Source organism: Cyrtonyx montezumae, unplaced genomic scaffold, assembly GCF_038088225.1.
Source record: "Cyrtonyx montezumae isolate F1298 unplaced genomic scaffold, pur_monq_1.0 scaffold_3, whole genome shotgun sequence".
Lineage (NCBI taxonomy): Eukaryota > Metazoa > Chordata > Aves > Galliformes > Odontophoridae > Cyrtonyx > Cyrtonyx montezumae.
Genome location: NW_027072034.1, coordinates 33,361,127 through 33,383,009, shown reverse-complemented (window position 1 = coordinate 33,383,009; position 21,883 = coordinate 33,361,127). Strand labels below are relative to the sequence as shown.

The 21,883-nt window shown below is 42.0% G+C and overlaps 1 protein-coding gene and 1 non-coding gene across 3 annotated transcripts in view; both read right to left on the bottom strand.

The window, feature by feature from the left end:
- The window catches only part of TBC1D8 (TBC1 domain family member 8), a 46,990-nt gene that overhangs the window by 10,163 nt on the left and 14,944 nt on the right, over positions 1-21,883 (bottom strand). For both annotated transcript variants that reach the window (XM_065741136.1, XM_065741137.1), the window contains exons 4-11: positions 20,835-21,063; positions 16,912-17,152; positions 8,720-8,927; positions 7,365-7,559; positions 6,616-6,798; positions 6,054-6,204; positions 5,271-5,485; positions 4,775-4,892 (exon numbers count right to left, since the gene is read on the bottom strand). In XM_065741136.1, the coding sequence (XP_065597208.1) occupies positions 4,775-4,892; positions 5,271-5,485; positions 6,054-6,204; positions 6,616-6,798; positions 7,365-7,559; positions 8,720-8,927; positions 16,912-17,152; positions 20,835-21,063 (1,540 nt within the window). The remainder of the gene's footprint in view (positions 1-4,774; positions 4,893-5,270; positions 5,486-6,053; positions 6,205-6,615; positions 6,799-7,364; positions 7,560-8,719; positions 8,928-16,911; positions 17,153-20,834; positions 21,064-21,883) is intronic.
- Positions 11,480-11,551, bottom strand: TRNAP-AGG (transfer RNA proline (anticodon AGG)). The gene has a single exon. It is a non-coding gene; the product is annotated as a tRNA-Pro (tRNA).

The following is a 21,883-nucleotide window of genomic DNA, read 5'->3' as shown; positions in this document are numbered from 1 at the left end:
CATCCATACATCTCTTCAGTATCTCCACACATGGGGATGCCACCACCTTCCTGGGCACCCATTCCACTGCTTGACCACCCTCTTCATGAAGAGATTCTTCCTGATATCCCATCTAAACCTCCTCCAACACAACTTTTCCTCAAGCCCTATTGCTGGTTGTATAATAATACATTTATTGGGTGCAATCTCAATTCAGTAATTTCAGAGAACAATGGAAAATTGTGGCATAAATCATAAAAAAACAGGTATGATAGTTCTCTGTTTCCACATTAAGCCACAGAAAACTTCTGCTGGTCTCTGAACAAACATTACAATACTAAAAATTGATAATAAGCACCCAGGGGCACGCAAAGAGCTTCCGAGAAGACACACCAAGAACTTTGGTTACTTTGAAGGGACAGTTTTCTCATGTCAGACAATAAGGGAAAAGAAAACAGAAGAAAACGTATACTGACGCTACTCGGGAGCATTTGTCTTTAAGTATTTTTGTTTGTTTTGGTTTTAATAAAGAATTTATTAGCCATAGTTTACAGATCAAAAAAGATATGGTAAGTTTTAGGAGTATTTGAAAGAAGACAGAGACAGATAGGCAGACACAAAAAGATCCATTCAGGCTCGAAGGCAGCACGGGAGAGACTGCCAAAAGCTAGGCTTTAAAAGAAATGTGCAATGCTGACCTGATCATTTGCAGGATATTATACTATAAGTAAATAGTGACACTGTAGATGAAAGTTAAGTGGGTATATAAAGATATTTTTCCGCCCACTTTTTAATTAGGCCCACAGAAACCATAACTGAGCAACTAAATTTCTCGTGTATTGTGTCATGAAACCATACTGAGGTAGGAAATACTAGGGTATCCATTCAAGAACAGGATGACCCAAATGATTTCTTCAGGACTGAAAAGTCAATTCAGAGAAATGAAAGTAGGGTTTTCACTGTTTGAAAAATGATAATAGCAAGATGATGACACTCTTAACAGGTACAGCACAGTAAAGTGGCCCATACACTCACAGAGAAGATGGAAAAAGTCACGATAACTTGAGAATTGGATATGCATGAATCTTGTCTCCAGTCTTGACTCAAGCGCAACTTGTTTCTATCTTATCATCATAGCATCAAAGAATCTTAAAATGGCTTGGGTTGGAGGGGATCTTAAAGATAATCCAGCCCCAACCTCTGCTGTGGGCATGGCTGACCCCACCAGCTCAGGCTGCCCAGGGCTCCATCCAACCTGGCCTTGAGTGCCTCCAGGGATGGGGCATCACTCTGGGCAATCTGTGCCAGCACTTCCCTGCCATCTGAGTAAAATTTTCTCTAGCATCTAATCTGAATCTCTTCTCTTTTAGTTTATAGCCATTCCCCCTTGTCCCACCACTATCTGCCTACATAAAATAAGCTTATAAGCATCCTTGAAGTAGTAGAAGGCTACAATGAAGTCTCCCCAGAGCCTTCTCTCCAAGCTAAGGGAGCCAAACTCCCTCAATCTTTTTTCACAGAAGAGCTACTCCAACCCTTGGATGATCTTTGTGGCCCTTCCCTGGACTCTCCAACAGCTTCGCATCTTTCTTGTTCTGGGAGCCCCAGGCCTGGACACAGTACTGCAGATGGGGCCTCATGAGGGCAAGGTAGAGGGGGATACTCACCTCCATCTCCTCCCTCCACTTGTGCAGCCCAGGATATAGTTGGTCTCCTGGGCTGCAAGAGTATACTACTGGCTCATGTCTATAGCTTCTCATTCATTGGGACCCTTGAATCTTATCTCCACAGCATCACTCCCAATGAAATCTTCTCCCCCTACTGCAGATATGTATATGGGATTGCCCCAACCCAAGTGCAACACTTTGCATTTAGGCTTGTTAGGCCTTATTAGGTTCACACGGACCCACTTCTCAAGCTTGTCTCTCTGGATGTTATCCCTTCCTCCTATTGTTTCAACTGCTCCACTCAGCTTGGTGTCATCAGCAAACTTGCTGAAGGTGCACTCAATTCCATGATCTTTGTTACTACTAAAGCCTTAACATATGTTCCTGGAGGATCTGTTCCATGATCTTTCCAGTAATAGATGTGAGGCTCACAAAACTGAAGTTCCCCTGGTCTTCCTCTCTCCCTTTCTTAAAAATTTGAGTGATGTTTCCCTTTTTCTAGTCACTGGGAACTTTACCTTTCAGCCATGACTTTTCAAATACTATGGAGAGTGACTTGGCAACCACATCAGTCAGTTCCTTCAGTACCTGCAGTGCCTGTCATCTGGTTCAGCTTCACTAGGAAGCCTCCAACTTGCTCTTTGCTTACAATGGGAAGGATTTTGATTCCCTGACACGACAGGCATGGGAAGCCTGGCTGCCAGCAAAGACAGAGGCAAAGGACTTGTAGAGTACCTCAGCCTTCTCTGTGTCTGTTATAGCTAGTTCTTCCTTCTCAATTAAAAGAGGGGGTACAATCTCCTTGACCTCCCTTTTCTGGCTGATGTACTTGTAGAACCCCTTTTTGTTATTTTTCACATCCCTCCCCAAGTTCAGTTCCATTTGTGCCTTCGCTTTCCTGATTCCATCTGCATATTCACATGGCATTCCTGCGTTCTTCCCAGGCCACACATCCCCACTTCCACTGCCTGTACATGTGCCTCTTACCCCTCAGTTTGACCAGAATGTCCTTGCTCAGCCATGCCAGCTTCCTGCCTCTTCTGCTTGTTTTCCTGTGCTAGCGAACAGAGCCTGCAGCTATCAGCTTGTAATTTCTTCTGTGCACTGCAGAAGGGACAAGGACTAAGGAATTTCTGAAGTAGAAGATAACGGGTACCCACCCTGCCTGCAGGCTTTTTCTATTTGCAAGCAGTGAAACAATGAAAATGCTTGTTAAAAGACAACAGTCACAACTGTCAAAACTGAAGGAAGGAGATGGTCACGTGATAAAAAGGTTGAGCGGGACTAAATTCCCTAAGATTTGAAAGCAAACATTAAATAAATTTTTAAAAAGATATTGCATGTCATAAAGAAAAAGGCAAAAAAAGATGGAGCTAAGGAGGCAGTGCAGATTACTGACTGACACTTGAAGAGGAAAAGCACGGTGACTTGGTATTGAGGCCAGAGATTACCAAAGTTAATCTGGATAACATTTTTGGCAGCATGGAGAAAAGAAGAAAAGTTGGGTCTTGGAAGTGTGCAGGAAGAAATGATACGAAGTTTAGATATGAGCTGTTTACAAATCAAAAAAGCAAGTCAAATGACAGGTGAAGCCAAGAATACAAACTCAAGCAGCAGGAACCAGAGAAGTCAAGGGGGAAAGATTAGTAGCACCGATTTGGCCACACTAAGGTCCACAGTAAATGACAGCTGCAGTCACAGTATCACAGTAAATGACTGTGAGTGACAGGCAAGATACAAACTCAAAGTACAACACAAGGGTAGTGATATGGCCAGCCACATGGGAACGTTCAAGTTTATTTGGGTGTGAAGAATTCTACTTTACAGGCAATTACCCAGCAAGCAGTGACATTAAGACAGGCCCTAGGCTGATGATGTCTAAGAATGCAAAAAGATAAACAGACTTGTTTTTTCAAATCAAGAAAAGAGATGCACATACAAAGGAGTGTCATCAAGATGGCAGTTTATGAAGTCATGCCTGTGGACAAGAACTGAAGTTCTAACAAGCGGGAAAATTACAGTGCCTAATCCACTAGCTGAAAATACCAATGACATTGGAAACACCATGAAACATTCCAGCACCTCTTAATTTGCCTCACCTGCCATTTCAGTGACAAGACAGTGACTGTGCAGCTGCACAGCATCAAGAAGTATTACAATCCCACCCCACAAGAAAATGATTAGAAATCTCCCCAAGCATCTTGTCCTTCTCCTCAGGAAGCACCAAACTGCCGACACCAACTCTTGCCTCCAGAAGCACTACTCCCAGGCCCTTCCTCCTATCCCCCCCACCACCTCACAAGTGACCAGATCCCTCCTTTGCTACAGCACAGTGTAATGGCAGACACTTACTAAAGAGTAAGGTTAGCACTGAAGAGTGAAAAGCTATCAGCTATTTCTCTAAGAGGAGGAAGTAAAGAGACTACAAAGAACAAATACTTCTTCTTGCATGTCTACATGCAATTACTGTGTCAAGCAGCTCAGCCCCTCTCTTCCTATGCATGAGGCAGGCATTTGCAATTTACATGACCATTTTCACAGCAGTCTTTAAAACAGCTGCATTGCAAAGAAGCGAAGACATGCCACGTGCAGTACAAAGCATGTGCAGTAGAGGGACTGGGGTTATTTCTTATTGCTGCACCTCACTGTCAGCGATCTTGTTTTGTACCAGCCCTCATTACCAAGGGTCATTTTAGATGCACATCTAAAATTACTCTAGCAGCTAGGCAACGCAGAACACATCAGCTCAAAAACAGCCTGCAGATCTTTCCTAAACTGACCTGAAACAGTTAGAATCTCTAACACTGCTAACCAAGATGCACAAGCTCTTCTATTTTTATCTAAGAGGAAGAAGTTCTACTACCTTCTGACCAACAGGAAAAAAAAAACATGTCAAACTGCAGAGTGTATGTTTGTGGTTCTTGCAGCTCAAACATTCTGAACCAAAAAATAACACTGGAACTTAAGGAGCCACCACTGCTGTCTTTCCACAGTACACAAGCATACTGACTACTTCACTTGTGGGTACTGCATCTGAGCAGGACTGCACTTAGTCCTCTCAGCGCCACCCAGCTGACCCTTCCCAGCACAGCATGTCAGCAAGGACAGTGGAAGAGACATCAGCTCACCTATCACTCGGTGGTTGAAGTAGTCTGGGAGCATTCGTTCACACACTGCAACCAACAGCCAAAAGGCTTCTTCCTCTTTGGCATATAACAGTAACACGGAGGTCAAAATATTCATAGACTTACAAGGGGAAAAAAGAAAACCAAGGTTTATTAGAGATAGCAAAATCTCCTGGCAAAAGCTAAGTTGTGGATATTTTTAAATAAAAGCAACCTAACCTGATGTAAACAACTGACAAAAACAGGCAGGGGAAGGTAATAATCATTGACTAGGTAATTACAAACCAAGAAAGACACAAAGGCGTAACAAGTTTTTCAAACTGACATAAGCTCCTGTTACGATGCCCTAAGTTACGGATCTTCCACAACTAAAAAGATATTATTTATCAAAAACACTGTTACAATTACTCCCAACAGGATGATAAAACTGAGAAAGAAGAAAATGGGAATAAGAAAAAAAAAAAAGAAAAGCAGTGTTATCCCACTAGGAGCTTTTCACCTGGCAGTATCCTATTTTGGGGTTTCTGTGCGCGTAGGCAGTCAGCACCCTCCTGAGCGCCGCTATCCCCGTCTCGCTCTGGAAGGCAGGGTGCTCAGGCAGCGAGCGGTGCAGGTCACGCTCAATCTCCTCTGTCACCATACAGCACTTGCCCATGGAGGCCTCCACTAAGTGTACATAGTAACCAGGATGGGAGGCGAGATCCGTCACAGCGTCTGGAAGCAGAGAGAAGGGAGGAAAGATACAAGCAGATTACAGATGTTTGAACATGTCATACGTTGGATTAAGGACTACACTTGAGATCACACTGTAAGAGCTTTCTGGCTCTGCCAGACCTATGGATGAAACGAGTTGTTTTTTCCATCTTTGGTTTCTATTACTCCTGCCAACTCTCAACACAGAGCAGGAGCAGCACTGCTGACTTGAAGATGTCATTATTTTGCAGTAATCTGATTTGAGCAGGGTTAAATCAATATTTATGCTACGATCAAATTGTTCCTTGAAGAAGAACATTACTTTACAAAAACATGACATTAATGTTAAATTACACGAATGAAGCAGATGTTACTTAATTCTTTTCTGCACATCATGCCCTGAGATGAAATTCTTACCATCCACTTAGGTACTTACTTGCTGTTACTATTTCAGTGATCATTTGTCCTCTGTAAGCACATAAGCTCCATGCATAAGACATTTCATTGCCCTTGGGAAATGCTGTACCTAAATGTTTCGCCATAGACAGAATCAGACATGACTACAGCCAACACGTCTGCAAGTGCTCACCTGAAAAGAGCAGCCAGAGTTTGCCTCGTAAGGACTCAGGGATTCCCATAGCAACAAGTTTTCTGATCTTCTCTGTGCGAAACATGCACACGGTTCTGCCATACTCTACAAAATGGTCATCCCATAGGCTCTCTTTGATTTGCTCCCTAGACTGCAAACAAGAAGGTATCTTTAAAAGAACAAATCGTGTGCAGGTGAGAACTTGCAAACAAGAAACATTTTACATCTTAGAAACTCTGCAAGATCTTTCCATTACCAAAAGATATGGGAAGTCTGCTCTAAGGAGTTAAACGGTGCCCATTTTGCATATGTGAATCACCACATAAGGGAGAACACAACTGAAGATAGGGAAAAACATTATAAATATTCACGAGGAAGGAAGGGGGGAGGAAGAAGAAAAAAACATGCAAATAAAAAAATAGCTGTTCTTTACTTAGCACACATGTAACTTCTCCAGGCAATACAGAGTTCCTTACACTAAAATAACCTGTTTGAATGTCACCACAGCCTTTTTTCTTTTTCTTTTTAGAGAAACTTACAACATCCTTAAAATTGTACACACCTTTCCAAAATCGAGGCCTGCCATTCCCGACTGATGGAAGTCTGATCTCAGTGCTTCAGCACTGAGCAGGTAACTGCTCTCTCTGTCGCACTCGCTTCTGTCCTTGCTTTGCGCAGCCTCCGTTCCCGGACTGCCAGGCTCACATCCCCCAAGCACACACGTGGATGTGAACACAGGAGTGTTCTGCAGTGCAGGTCATCAGGAGGTGACAAACGAGAAGAGGTTAAGAACTGCCTCCCAAACAACATTCAAAACAAGCAGCAGCCTGCCTGCTGGGTTAGCCTTTGCCTGTTTGCATCAAAATGCTTTACAACTTCCAGGAGGAAAGATCTTACTCAAGACTTTATTCAAATCATCGTTTATTGGTATGTCAGAGAAGGGTTGTTACTTTGAAATAGTTGTCGTTAGTATCCCTGCTGACCTCAGCCTCACTTCATAAGACATGTACTTCAACCTATAGCCATCTCGTGGCCCTCCAGGGGACTTCCTAGAGTTTGTCTATCAGCCCATTCTGTCACACTGATGAGGCCTCTGTGAAGAGCAGTGCTGGCCTCCACTACATTCACTGCTCCCCTCAAATGCTGTGGGCCACAGCTGCAGCACGGGTACCCTTCACACCACTGCACTGGTCATTACTGAAGGCAAAAGTACAGCTTCAGATTGAAACTGATCCCTGAGAAAGGCAGCACAACACACCAATGGATAAACACAATGAATTCATAATTCAAAACGCCACAGAAGTTCAGTACCTGTTTCTTACTTTGCACATTGTTACAGTGCACTGGGTTGCTGGAGTTCACTTCTTTTAGCCTCTGGAGTAGGTTCTCCACCAACGTGTCCCGTTCCTTCAGCTCAATGAACTGAAAGGCAGTTTTGCTCCTTATGCTAACAATGATGGGATTAGGAAGAAGACTTGTGTCCTCCATCTTCTCAATACTGATTACCTTTTCCAGAAATATCAAAGAAAACACATTATATCTACATATCTACAGAAACATCTTGAAATATTGTATTGTACCACAAATTACAAAAATGGCATTCATTTGCACGTGTGTTTTAAAAGTGGTTATTCATCTTGGCTTTCCTTAGCCAGACATATTCTGCCACCCAAAGCTTATGGTATCTTTAGAAGCTCATGGCAAGCAGCAAGAAGTATCCCAGATGTTCTTCCTTTTGTTTTGTTTTTATTTCAACTTTGCCACCCACTTTGACATAACAGACTGAGGGGAAAGATAAGAAAGGGGAGCAATAATTAATATTAGATTTAGAAGAGGGTGAACTCCATCAAATTCTATGGGACTGAGGAAGAAATTTATGTTCAAACTTTAGAAGATGGAGACAAACAGTAGTTTAGTTGTTTCTGATGAAGTATTTAACACTGTTCTCTTTTTGTTTTCTATTTCTGTAAGAGTGGAAGATAAGTCGCTGCAGTTAGGATATATTATCATTTGGACGTTACTCTGTTATTAGTTGAGGATGAAAGGAAAGCTTTAATTAAGAGATCATAATGTATCCGCAGCAGATCAGGCAGATGTTTACTGACAGTTCCCTTCTCCTCTACTCCCACCACCTTCCCATGCGTTCTCCCTCTATTTAAATAAGTCTCTCATTCATGGAAATTCAGCAATTCATCACTGCTTCCTGAATTCCCCCTTTTCTCGCTGCCCTATAGGCTTGAAAAGTACACACAGGATTTGCTAGAGTCTGTCTGTGGAGAGAGAGACTGAAGACTTCTAAGCACTGATCCCAGGTAAGGAAGCCTTTAAGCTGCTAGACTGGGTCCAAGCTGAAGTCTCTTTCAACATCAGGTTGGACTCATGCATTTCTGGAGCTGGGAGGGGAGCACTGCCCCGGTTTTGAACCGATCACTCCACTGCCTTGCGCAGCTCTGTCCTGCTGCCCATGCTTCATTTTATCAATTGCATTATCTTGCCCATACGTAAACCTGGGAACTCATGTTCTAATGAGTCCCAGAATAAACTTTACAATCTTCCAGGCATGATACACACGTACACTCCTCTTTTTATCAAATGATAGTTTGTGGATAAATTGTGGACAGCAGAAGAAAGCAGATACGGACTTGAAATGAAACAAACAACTCTACCTCTCTAAGTGGGATGATAACATTGCAGGAGCCATTTTCCTTGCTGGCAAAACAGATATAACTGTCTGAAGTATACATCCTTCCCACTGTGTGACAGCGGCTGAACGGTGTCCAGAGAGAACAGTCTACAACTTCATGTAGCTTCTCCTTCCTGGGCAATCTGAAGAAGGCCCGAAAGAATTCATTCTGTGCTCTGGCTTCAAGATCCCTTAGAAGAAAGCATTAAAAGAAAATCACAAGACTCTGAAAGCCGAGGCACCGTGCGCAAAGTTATTCTCCTTTTTAGTCTCACCAAGAGCAAGGATAGAGAACAAAAGCACCACGCACAGCTACCTTCACTGCCTACGCGAGCAGATCAACAAAAGACTAACTTGGAAATAGAAAAAGAATCATCATCAACACTTTCTTATCAGTAGATCAAAAGCAGCTGCTTGAACAACTAGAAAAGGGAAGAAAAATTAATTTAAATGAGTCCTCTCTTTTATTACCATTATTATTTAGCCTTACACTTTCTCTGGCTGCTATACCACTTTCCAGCCTCAAAGAGTTACAGGTTTCAGTGCCCAGGAGATAACTAGAGCTTTCATCTGATGAACGTATATTGAGCAACAGAGATCAGCTTTGAGTTCCTTGTTTCCCGTCCCAGCAGCATTACCAACATCACCCCAGGGATTTGCACCTGCATCCAACAGTGATGTGTTTATTCAAGAAGTACCACCCAAAATGATCAGTAAAAGAAGAGTAAAGTAGGGTGGTGTTTACGTCATCGCATCACTGACTTACAGAGGTATCAGCCTCCGAAATGCAAAACCATCGCAGGTCCCTTAGACTTAGGAAGGAACAACAGCATCAGCTACATTCAGTTTGGATTAGGTTTGCTTCCATTTACCCATCCACATTTATGTGGAAAGAAAAAAAAAATTAAGATTTCATTGCTGGGCTACGGTAACCTACGAGTTGAGTTCAGAGGATTTTTTTCAGCTCCTTTTCTAATGAGGAATTCTGCAGTAGTTTATTATGCTATGCGTTACAGTAGACACAGGCCATAACTGTCATCTCACCAAGAGCAGTTCCTGAAACTTTAGGACTTGAAGTCTATCATTCTCTTTACGAGTAAATTTTTCCAAACATGATTCACCTCAGCAGGAAAAAAAAAAAAGCTTCACTTTGTTACTGTTCCACAGCAAGAATTTAAAGCACGGGCTGGAGTGCAGCAGGGAGTGGTACCTTGTTGTTGTAAATCCCCTCTCCATTCCTTCCTTCCCCCTCCTCTTCTGCAAACACCCTCCCCTGCACCAGCCCTGTTGTTTAAAAACAAGAAGTTTGCACAGATGTAGCCTCTTCTTCAGCAAACAGATCGTGTGTTTCATTTCAGTTTACTCTGCAAAGACAAAGGGAGAACGACAAGCAAAAACAAACTGAGAAATGAGAGGGGCGGATCCGTAGCTGTGACAACGGACACACCGCATTTCACAGCGTTCGGCTGTTGTTTCCTTCTGAAGTGTTATCATCCTTCATAGGATTATCCAAGGAAAACAGACAAATAGCCTCCTGTTTTTCACAAAGAACAAAGAGAAGCGCTCTCCGTAAAGGAAGAGAAGAAATTTGCTCCGAAGTTCAAATTCCACAGCAAAAGAAACTCGAATAAGTGCCCACGGCGATCTGCTATTGTGACAAAGCTAGATCAGGATATGCCTCCTAGTTAACTCAGCACAAAAATATTTTCCATTCCTGCACAACACAGATGAATGCTACTGATAGCATCTGCAGTCAGGTCTGTGTGAAGCTGTTCTGTGCTGCTATTGTGCCAAGAAGGTAAGACCCTCCCAGAAGGTACATAATTGCTGCAGTTTCTATACCCTTATGCCAAAAAATGCATTATACTACAGAGTGGAACCTCTGTTGAGACAGATTGTCTGTTACTTGAGAATTGATTATTTCTAATGCTCAAAAATCCAAAGTTCCTGTCTAGTTCCAAGAGTCTTGCATTTTGCTGCATGTCCCAGAGCTGTAGGCCTCTTTCAGACAAGATCCATTGCTACAGGAATTCCAGCTGAAATACAACTTTCCATATATGAAATGAAGTAAATTCCTCAAGCAACTTTCACCAGGATATAGCACCCAACCGCACACATTCAACCTATCCTGAAGGGGGGAGGACTGCCAATCCCAGAAACAAAGAATCATGGAATATCCCGAGCTGGAAGGGATGAGTAAGGATCACAGAACTGTAGCGACTGGAAGGGATCTCTGGAGATCACTGAGACCAACCTCCTGCTAAAGCAGGTTTGCTATAGCAGGCAGCATAGGCAGGCATCCAGGTGGGTCTTCAATATGTACCCACAACCTCTCCAGGCAGGCAGCCTTTATCAGCCCCAGCCTTTCCTCACAAGGGAGATGGCTCCAGGCCTCTCACCATCTCTGCAGCTCCTCCACTGGACTCTCTCCAGAAGTTCCGCATTTTTCTTGAGCTCCCCTGGGAAACCCAGAACTGGACACAGTACTCAGCAGATTGTCTCTTCAGCAGGGCAGAGTAGAGGGGGAGGAAAGATCACCCCCCCTCAACCTGCTGTCGGGTTCTTTTTAATGCACCCCAGGACTCCATTGGCCTTCTCTGGGACACTAATGGCACATGGCCAACCCAACCTGCCTCCCACCAGGTCAGGACACCCACAGAGCTCCTCTCCAGCACGTCAGCCCCCAACCTGCACGGACTCGGCCTCTGCTGAATCTCGTCAGGTTCCTCTCTGTCCAAAAAGAGGGCTCGTCCGGGATTTGAACCCGGGACCTCTCGCACCCTAAGCGAGAATCATACCCCTAGACCAACGAGCCAGTTGGTTGATGTAATTTTTAAGTGCAACTCCCGGCTCCACAGAGCATTACTCAAAATTCAAACCATATGCCTGAGAGCACTGTCCAAACACCTTCCAACTCCGGCAGCTTGAGGCTGTGCCTAAGAGAAAAGTGCTGAAAATAGAGGACAGCCTGCTGCAGGGTGAGAGCCCGGAGAAAAAAACGGTAGCAGAAATATGGGCAGCACTTAGTGCTGTGGAATCAAATTAAGGGAAAGTGGCACACCGTGACAATACTTCCTGTTAGGCAAATTATAGGGCTTACAGCCTTCAGAAATAGCAAAAAAGAAAACAAGACAGCAATTGCGTAAATATGATACAGCAACGACTCAAGCCAGATCCCACATTTTGAGTTTCACAATACCTGCAGCACTGAACAGAAACACAGCTTCTCTACACGCTGCCCAATCCGACTGAAATCTCTAGCTCCACAGTTTTTAAAGTGGTTTGGTTTGTGTTGAGCACAGTACCTAAGAAAAGAAGGAAAGCTATCCAAACATAAAACTAACATAGATCAAATGTGTACACGTGCCTCGGAAGAATAAAGGGCTTAAGGATGAAAACGCTTTGTTCCCCACTCTTCAGACAAATCATGAGCTCTCTCCAAACACAGTTCCTGACTTGCAGGCTACATGGCTCTTGCACCGTCTCTGCCTTTGGCACTTCAAAGGGTCTGCCAAGTCAAAGCTGCACTAACTCCACGTGTGTGACCTACCCGTTACCTTGCAAGAGCTTTAAACTGCAGGAAATAACACACAAGTCTAGGAAAAAAGCATCGGGACACTTAAAATGATGTCCTTGCTGTCAAATGTTTTTCTTTTTTCTTTTTTTTTCGGTCTGCTTTAAATCCAACAGAAGTCAACTTGGCAAGACTTTGGCCCTGCTGAGTCACCCACTGCCTGTTGCCAGACAAAGAACTGTATGGCATAAAGTCAAGCAACAGACATAGAGGAGGAAAAAAAAAAACATCAACAGACCGTTTGACCTCTCACTTTTAGAGAATGACTACTGCCCTGTTTTTGCTATTCAGACTTCAGAAAATTGATCTTGAAAATAACAGCAATATATGTCTTGTACATCAGAAAACCTGATGAATTTCTGTGGCAAGAAAGGTTTCTCAGAAGCAAGCTAGGAAAAGCCATCTGACGAATGCCAACATAGACTTGTCAGGACAAATGTAAACCCAACATCATTACCTCACACAGCAGGAACACTGGACTTGTAAGAGGAGAAGGCGCAACAGATATTTCAGCCAGACCTCATGAAAGTCTTGATATTTCCTCACAAGGGAACCTATACAACTGGATTGCATTGAAAATCTGTTGTGTCCAAAAAGCGTACCCAAAAAGCAGCCCTCAAAGGCACACAGTTAAAGTGGGAGGCTGTGTGGAGAAGGTCTCCTGGGAGTCTGTCTTACACTGGCATCTGTTCAGTATTTTCATTAGCGACCTGCACAGTGGAGCAAAGATCATTGCTATCACATTTGCATATGATGTGAGGCTGGTAGAGGCAAATAAGCAAACGAGTGGGATCAGAACTCAGGCTGAGATGGGTAGTGCAGACAAAAAGCAATATAAGTATTTTCACCTGTAGTAGGTAAGCTGCACAAATGCAGGCTGAGAACCAATTCTACCAGCATCCATTCTAAAAAAAAAAACCAGAAAAAAAACCTCAGGATTGTAAACCAATCATGAGTTAGCAGCCTCGTGCTGATGGGAAGAGACAGACCACCACACCAGGCAGCACAGGAAAGCTTTCAGCTCCCAAGAGGCAGCAGGGAAGGCCTGGGGTTGTGGCAGGGATGGGGGTGCTCCTGCACACTGCCACTGCACTCCTGCAGCCTATGGGATTAATGGCAAATGTCCAGAGAGAAGCTATCAGAGGGGCTAAAGAAAAGATGGGTATCAAACATCTGGATAAACCAGAGCAGTGCAGATTAAAGAAGAAAAGTAATATAGGAGATGTGCAGCAATCTCTGAATATACAGTGGTTGCTCTAAAGAGACACATCTGATCTCTTCCATTGTACTGGATAGGATAAGAAGCATTAGACTCATAAACCTGCCAAGAGACTTCAAGAAAGCCCTTCCAACCAATGGTGAATTACCACTATGGGCTCTGGCACTGCCATTACTGGAAAACCTTAAAATGTACTAGGCAATCATCCATCAGGAGTGACACGCAGAGATAATCCAAACCCTGCCTTCTGCCAAGCACGTGAATAAAATGAGGTTCTTCCTTGTCAGATCTTCCGTGTTCCTCAAGTTTATGGTGTTCCTGGAATCAATGCAGACTGAAGTGACATTTACAATTTAAGATACTTCCGTTTCTGTTCACCTTAGGTCAGTGTCAAAAACCTTGTTTGCTTTCATACAAAGCAAATCCATCCTCCCTAGAAATTCAGTGTTAGACATGAAGAAAAGAAATCAGGCCTGAAAAAATGTATTATGCTTTTGAAACCTTACTGACATCAGCACTAGTGCTTTTAAATCATTTGTTATGGCCAATTTCCTCATTACGTTCAAAGAACACGATAAATATTCTTATACCCTGAAATAGATGGAAATAAGAAGTACAATAAAGCTATACAGGGGACTTGAGCAACCTTCTTATTGGAAAAGAAAAATATTTACCACATGTTCCAGTAAAAACGTATGGCAGAATGAATACATCTGCAAGAAATGGCATTTATAGTTCTCAAACACCTCTGCCTCACTTTGCTTTTTTATGGCAATTAACTTAATTGTTGCTAATCCCTAGGTAATCTGTTGTTCCAAGCCTTATTCTTTCATCAGGCAGCACTAAAACTTGCATGTGGACTTGTCTGAAGCTGATCATGATACAACTGGTGTTGCAGACTGCAGGTCTAATCCCCCAACCTCTCAGTGTCTTGTCCATGCACCGCTCAGCAGGAGGGCCTCGGGGACAGCATCAAAGATTTCTGGTTTTTAGAATGCAAACAGACTGTGGTGACATTAAAAATACATTTCATACACAAAGACATTGAGATGAGTTTCTTGCAAAGGAAAACCTAGCAAACAAAGGAAACCTAAAGCATTAATTTGACACAGCTGGAATAACTTTAATGATCCGTGGATTACTGCTTTCATTTTGATAGACTACTATGTGCTTCCTAATCACGCACAATAAATACAGAGACAATTATTAGGGAAAAATGTCAAGTGGAAAAGAATTGTTCTTGTAGTACTACAATGGTTCCAGGAAAAAAAAGTAGCAACAAAAACCTCACACACCGAAGAAGTTCACCCCCCAAAACATGTTAGCATTAAAAACCAGTTTATCTACTATTATAACTGCAGTCTTGCTTAATCACATCACATCAAAGTGGTTGCTGAAGTGTGACAAAGGGCACCAGAAACAGCAGCTTATAAAAACACTGCCCCTCTAAATCTCACAAAGGAAATTGGATTTCAGCATCTTCCATGTTCTCATTTCTGCATCTCAGATTACAGCGTACCAGCGTGGTTAAGAGAACATCTTGCCCAGGAATCAGTTGTATTTTCATACTCTCTTCCACTCTTCTCATTCTCTCCTCTTCTTTGTTTTGTTTTGTTTTTTGTGTGTGTGTGGTTTTTCTGTTTGTTTTTAAAGTTGGAAGGAAGAAGAGGAAAAAAAAACCTTAATAAATGCGTGGGATGGTTTCTGTTACTTGTTTGCTAGTAGATACACTACAACCCAAAAATCCCACAAGGTACTTAGAGGCTGATTGACTGGGAGCACCATATGATAGCATCTTATTAACTCTCTAATTTTTTTTTAATTGCCATTTTAGGTTGGTGGGCCTCCTTGTTTTCTGTGTGTTCATTTTTCACTCTGTTCATTTATTTGATACAATAATTCCTTTGGGAAGAGATGGTTAAAAGTTAAAAATCAGTAGATACTGAAAATGTCTCCCGTGGATTGTTACGTTTCTTTTGGATTTATCTCCCTTGTTTTATGGATCTAACTTTTTAGCCCAAAAGAAGGAGGGTGGTGGAATTGTAAAGCATGGAAACGGGCTTCAATGCAACCTATTACTCAAAGTCATATCCTACATTAGTCAAAGGACATAAGCTACATTTCTTGGGCAAAAAGCCCACAGTGTTAACAATATCCAGTTACACATACGGTGAAAAACAATGACAGCCTTTGTGTTTAGAGCGGTCCTGGCTATAAAAAAATAGCCTGTAAGGAAGTTCATGGCTGCTCACCACTGTATCAGTCTAACAAACAGCTCCAGTGAACTCCCTGATGGCATCATGGATGAAATCCTAGTGTCAGTCATTGTCCTTATTGTGTGTACATAGGAAATCAAAGGGAAAGCTGGAGAAAAGCTCCAGGGTCTTCATGTTTTAAACAGTTTTAAAACAGTGAGACTTTAAAAGTTTAATACTAAACTTTGCAGAACTGCTATCCAACATCACTGCAAAAACGCCACCCAAAAACAGTATCATGGCTACTGGACATGTTTCTATTTGCTGGGAAACAACACCATGCATTCCCTACATTTTACTCTGGAAGCAACACCTGGGTAATTCCCTTTGTACCTCTGGCAGAAGGATAGGAAGGAAGAGCAGGAAACGTTTACAGCACTCCAAACATGCTCCATTCAGAAAACATGCACTACAGATTGAACACATGAACACTGATGCCCCAGCCAAATTTCATTTTTGGATATTACACTGTGCCCACCTGAAAATTCGACCCTGCAGTTTCTCTTCCCCTTTTACATACCAGCAGATAAACACACAGCTCTGTCTTATACTACTGGCAGGAAAATAGTTATCAGTCTTCTCCCTGAGCATTCAGTGCATTTCTGCAGTGGGAGAGGAATGCATAGATGCATTTCAGGGATGCACTGTGTAGAGCTGACATCAGCACATTAGTCTGTTGCAACAGCCTGTCTGTTTTTGTGCCCTACAACTGCTCACTGAGTCAGCTATGACAATCCTCCTAGTGGGAGATTCCACATATCAGTTATCATCCTACAGAACTGTCAGCACTAGGAAAGCCTATACACTACTGACATTATAAACAAAGGAATGCCACTCCTCAGGAATGACAGAAAATATCCCTCATTGCTATTTGTGTTTCTACAATAAATGGTACTTTTAAAACAAAAGCCACGGTGGCATTCAGGGAATAAAAATGAAAAAAACAACAAAAAAAACCCCAACCAATACCTTGCACACAAATTAAAATTATTTTATATATTGCAGTACATTATAAAATCTGTTATTCTTGCCCATAACCTTTACAGCCTTACACAGCTAACAGTGCAATCCAGAAATTTTACTTTTGAACCTCTGCTCACACATGGAGGAACAGTTTTGCTTCTTACCTCTTGGTAATCAGAGTAGGATCCTGTAGGCCTGGATCCAGCTCAAAGACCTCATTATCCAGGAGCCTTCGGAGAGTTACATCTGCCAGCTGCTCCATGATCCGGAATGCCTCAGCGATATTGAGGAACGTGGAAAAATCGCGCTCCTTGTTTGGTGTGGTGACACGGACCGTGTCAGTCATGAAGACATTGGAGGTTCTCTCCAACTTCTGGACCTCAACCCAAGGAATGATGAGTTTCACTGCCATTGCAGAAAGACCAGAAGTGGATTAGAAATTCTTGTTTAAATTGTTCGTATTTGAAAAATACAAATTCAGGAAATGCAAACAGAGAGGATAAGCTCATCTTTAAAAAGGCCAAAGAAAAGATGACATGCTTGACATCACTATACTTTTGTTCTCCCTCGTTCCAACAGACTGTCTGTTGAGGATCTCTCCCTCAGAATTTCATCTCTGTTCTTAAGAAATGTTAAGACTGAGGAGCTGTGTCTCTACTGAACCTTTGCTTTTAACTTCTTCAGAAGTCATTTCTGCAGCTTTCATTACTACCAGAAGAAATGGTGGATTCCATGATTAGGAAGAAAAAAGGGAATAGGGCTTGTGACCTTGCAAAAGTAAACTTTTAGGCATTTGGGAAGTTTGTTCCAATTACATACACAGTCTTTTAACACTGAAGTAAGAAAAAGAAGTTTTTGTACCGTAACGTTTTTTTTTGTAAAGTTTAAGTACTACTATAAACGGGGTGTCAAAGAGAAACCCCCTAGGCAGTGGGATCTTCCTGTTCTGATTATTTTTTATTTTAAAAAATGCACTAGCAAGTTTTGCCATAAACATTCAATGCATTTAAAGTTGTTTATGGAAAAGAAAAAGTCCAGAACACAGTTCTCCATACTTAAACACCCTGTCAAATCATATAAATACAAACAGAGAGAAGAATCAGCTTATTTTAGTTAACCACTAAAAGACGTTATTTGCCTCTCATATGAATCTCTGGGTATAAGTTAGTCTGGAAAGAGCTCTAAAATAGATTAAACTCCTGCTTAACTGTTGGATGCTTCCCAGCGTTCTGTGTGCCAAGAAACACCAAGGCTACATCTCCTAACATCCCTAGCTGGTCTCCTGATGCCAGTAAAGTAATAAAAAGGCAGTAATAACAAGCATTGTCATGTATATATGACACATATCCACGATTGTTAATTATATAAGTAGCCACGCTCAGCAAGTTTTCTGTATTACAAGAACCACAGCTGTCAAAATTATTCACAGGTTAAATTTTTTCTTACTTAAATAAAGCACAGCTGCGTCAACACACACAAACTGTTGCAAATGGTCACGAAGTCATCTGTACGAGCACAGCCAAGGGAAGAAAGATTAAAGAGTGCTGCAGCAATAGCGCTATTGTTCAAGCAGGCCAGAAGCAAACAGGCTGTGTGGTGCTTGTCACAGAAACAGCACACTGTAACAGGCCCCAGCTTCTGATGAAAAGGTACAAAGTCTTCAAAGCTTTAGCGAAACTGGAGTGTAATTAAAAAATGTAAAGAGACCCTGGCATGTCCTTGCAAGAAATCTGACAGGTGAATCCTACAAAGTTCTGCAAATACTTCAAAAACTTAGCTAAAAGACTTGTCTTGAAAATATGTTCCATGCAGTCTATGCTCACATAAATTTTATGACAAGCTGAAAACAGGTTCCAGTACTGCATTCCAGGTAATTTCAACAAAAAATAAAACACAGAGAGGGCAGAAGGCTTCCCAGAAGCTGAAGACTTAACACTTTTACTATAAAGATATTTCAGTATACAATTTGGGGGAATTTTTATACAGTTAAAACACAAAAGAACTATTTGTACTGAAACTCTTTTATTTTTTTTCCTAAGAAGATGGGAAATAATACAACAAATGCAATTTATTAGCAATATTTGCTAGATCAGAATTAGCCAGATTTGTTATAGCTGTCTGAAAAAAGTTAATACAATGAATCATTTGTTCTAGCTATCATCTTTATCAGAATCAGGGAGCTGGGTAACATTTCAACACACAAGATTTCTAAACTGTTCTTGTACAACAGAAGGATCATCTTCTTTTACTGTTGCTATTCAGATTGTACATATATCATTTGTTTCACTGGAGAGCTAAGCATAATAAAAGCAGAGGAGTCCTAACGGTCTGAAAAATGCTTTTGTTTCTTTTTTTTTCCTTTTTTATCTTCTCTGGAAAAAGGTAAGCTGTATGAATAAGACAAGGCATACATATATTAGTTTTATGCTTATGCACACTATGTTAACTTCAGTCAGTGTGTTGCCAGGCGCTGATCCCTGCTGTGGCAGGGGGCTGGACTGGATGATCTCTAGAGGCCCCTTCCAACCCCTACAATTCTGTGATTCCCATTATTTTTTTTAAATAATAGGAAGTTCCCATTATTTCACTTTTCCATGCATGGACTACAAAGGTAATGGAATTGACTAACAGTGAACGAACAGCCTATTATCCATGTTCAAAACGAATGGTTGCAAACTGTAATTGAGGATGGGCTGGGTTTTTTTTTATTTTTGGTGTTGTTTTCTTTTGTTTTTTTTGCATTTTCACAATGAGTTGTTTTAACAAAAAAGAAAAAAAACAGTTGATTCTTCTTATCTATCATTAATAAGCATAATTTTTGCTCTGTCTGCTTTGGCAGACTGGATATCTCTGCTTAATGAGAGAAAGCCTGCAATGACTGCAAGCAGATACAATTCACAAAGCACACTATTTGACATTAAACAGAAAACAAAAAGATTAATCAAGGACACAGGTACCTAGAAACACTGCTACAGTCTTCCAGACAACATTCAGCTTCTGTATTTACAAGGCATAACAAACTTACCAGTATTTTAAATCTAACTCTGCCTGCCATCTTTTCCAGATATGTCAAAATGATTGACGTGAAACAAAGCATGAAGAAAAAGGATCCCTAACTCTAGGCATGTCCTTCTGTGTTTTAAGTCAGGGGCCTACAGGAGGGCTGGTATAAGGGCAGGTAGAGACAGGATGAGGGGAAATGGCTTTAAACTGGAAGAGGGTAGATTCATCAGACTAGAAGAAATTCTTTACTGTGAGGATGGTGAGACACTGGAACAGGTTGCCCAGAGAGGTTGTGGATGCTCCATCCCTGGAGGCATTCAAGACCAGGCTGGATGGTGCTCTGAGCAACCTGGTCTAGTGGGAGGTGTCCCTGCCTGCAGCAGGGGCTTGGAACTAGGTGATCTTAAAAGTCCCTTCCAACCCAAACCATTCTATGACTTTACGATTCTATGTCTTGACAACAGCCAGTTTCTATCTTTTATCTTTCTTACAGTTCCACTTGTGCGCCAGTAAATGGTTCAGCTTCCCTAATTGCTATATAATTCTTGCTGTATTCATGGCAGGATAGGTCGATACGACGACGGCGCTCGCTGCAGCAGGATGGCGAAGACTCAGGGCAGCAGCAGTGTCACTGCTGTGCTTCCTGTTCTATTTTGAGCCCCGCAGCAGCCTCACGCACGCCTAGCACCGCGCTCTCTCCCCCAGGCAGAGCTTCCTTTCCTGCCTCACCGCCCGACCCGCAGTGTGCTCCCATCAGCTCTCAGCTGACTGTTTGCAGCACTAAAACCAGCTGCTGAAGCTGTAGGAGGTCTGGTACGTTTTAAGCTTGCTTCACATGAAAAGAAGAAGGATTGGAGAGTAACTATGACTGCAAATTCTTGTGTTCTCATTTTTATTACCAGATTAATGCTAAAATACTAGCACAAGGGAAGAAGTAAAAACCAAATTAAACTAGATCTTCCATCTGAATAATAAAAATCTCAGGGTAGAGTTACACTTTTCATAAAAATCCCATCTCTGCATTTCAAAGCAGTTCTGTTTATCTCCCTCCACAGTGCTAGATTTCTTGCATATTTACACTTACATTCTTTGCCCAGGAAGAAGGAATAAAAACAGAGATGATTGATACTCAAATAAAGCCAGCCTTGCCGAGGAACTTTTCCTTTCCAACAGCAACAGGAGTAATAGGTGATCAGCTTCTCTGCTTCAGGAAAATTAAATCTGGACTCAAACTTCACCAGGGCTTCTCGGAACTTTTCAGGGTCTTCCTCCTGCTCGGCGAGCTTACTGCTTGTTTCCTCTGCAATCAGTGCCTGATTCAATAAGAAGATAACAGACAATAAATCTACAGTATTTGCATTCAAGCAAGTTACTGCAAGCTAGCCACTCAAATTTTAACAACACAACTCTTTCTGAAAATTGAAAGCTGATACGCTATTCTCATAAACGGATGCATTTCTGCAGTGGCTGCATCTCTCATACACTTGGAATGCTTCCAGATCAAGACTCTCAGTTGAAGTGTTTTCTGGGATTTTGTTTGTGGGATGTCCTGTGTTTTTGGGGATTATGAGGGGGGGGGTTGTTGTCATTGCTGTCGCCCTTGCTGTGTTTTGGTTTTGTTTGTTTGTTGTTGTTGTCTATTTACAGTTCATGATCATTGGGTTCTGCTGCATACAGAGCAAAGATACAATAACAATTCTGTATGCTGATCAGTCCCGTTCTCCTATAGAGAAGCCACGCAGTAAGATGTCAGTAAGTTGTAACATGTTCTGAACGACTAAACATGTGATTGCAAGAACATCTCTGTGGATATAATTAAATGTTGAGAATTTTAACAGTGACGTTGTAACAAATGAGTTAACCAGAGGACAAAGTCCAACACCTGAGTTTAACATTAAGTAATGAAACGTGAAGGATTTTAAATACTCCCTGTGCTAGGCAATCGGCTGCCACAGCAGTATCAACAGAGATTAATTTTGTTTGAGTCAGTGCACTTAGATACGTGTTCTGTGCCAGGGGAAGGCCTCTGCACCATGAGCAGAAGATGGCACAGCAAGTTTAAACTTTCAGCAAGGTGCAGCACACCGAAACTGCTCCTTTGAAAAAGCAGAATAAAAGCTAAGATTTACACAG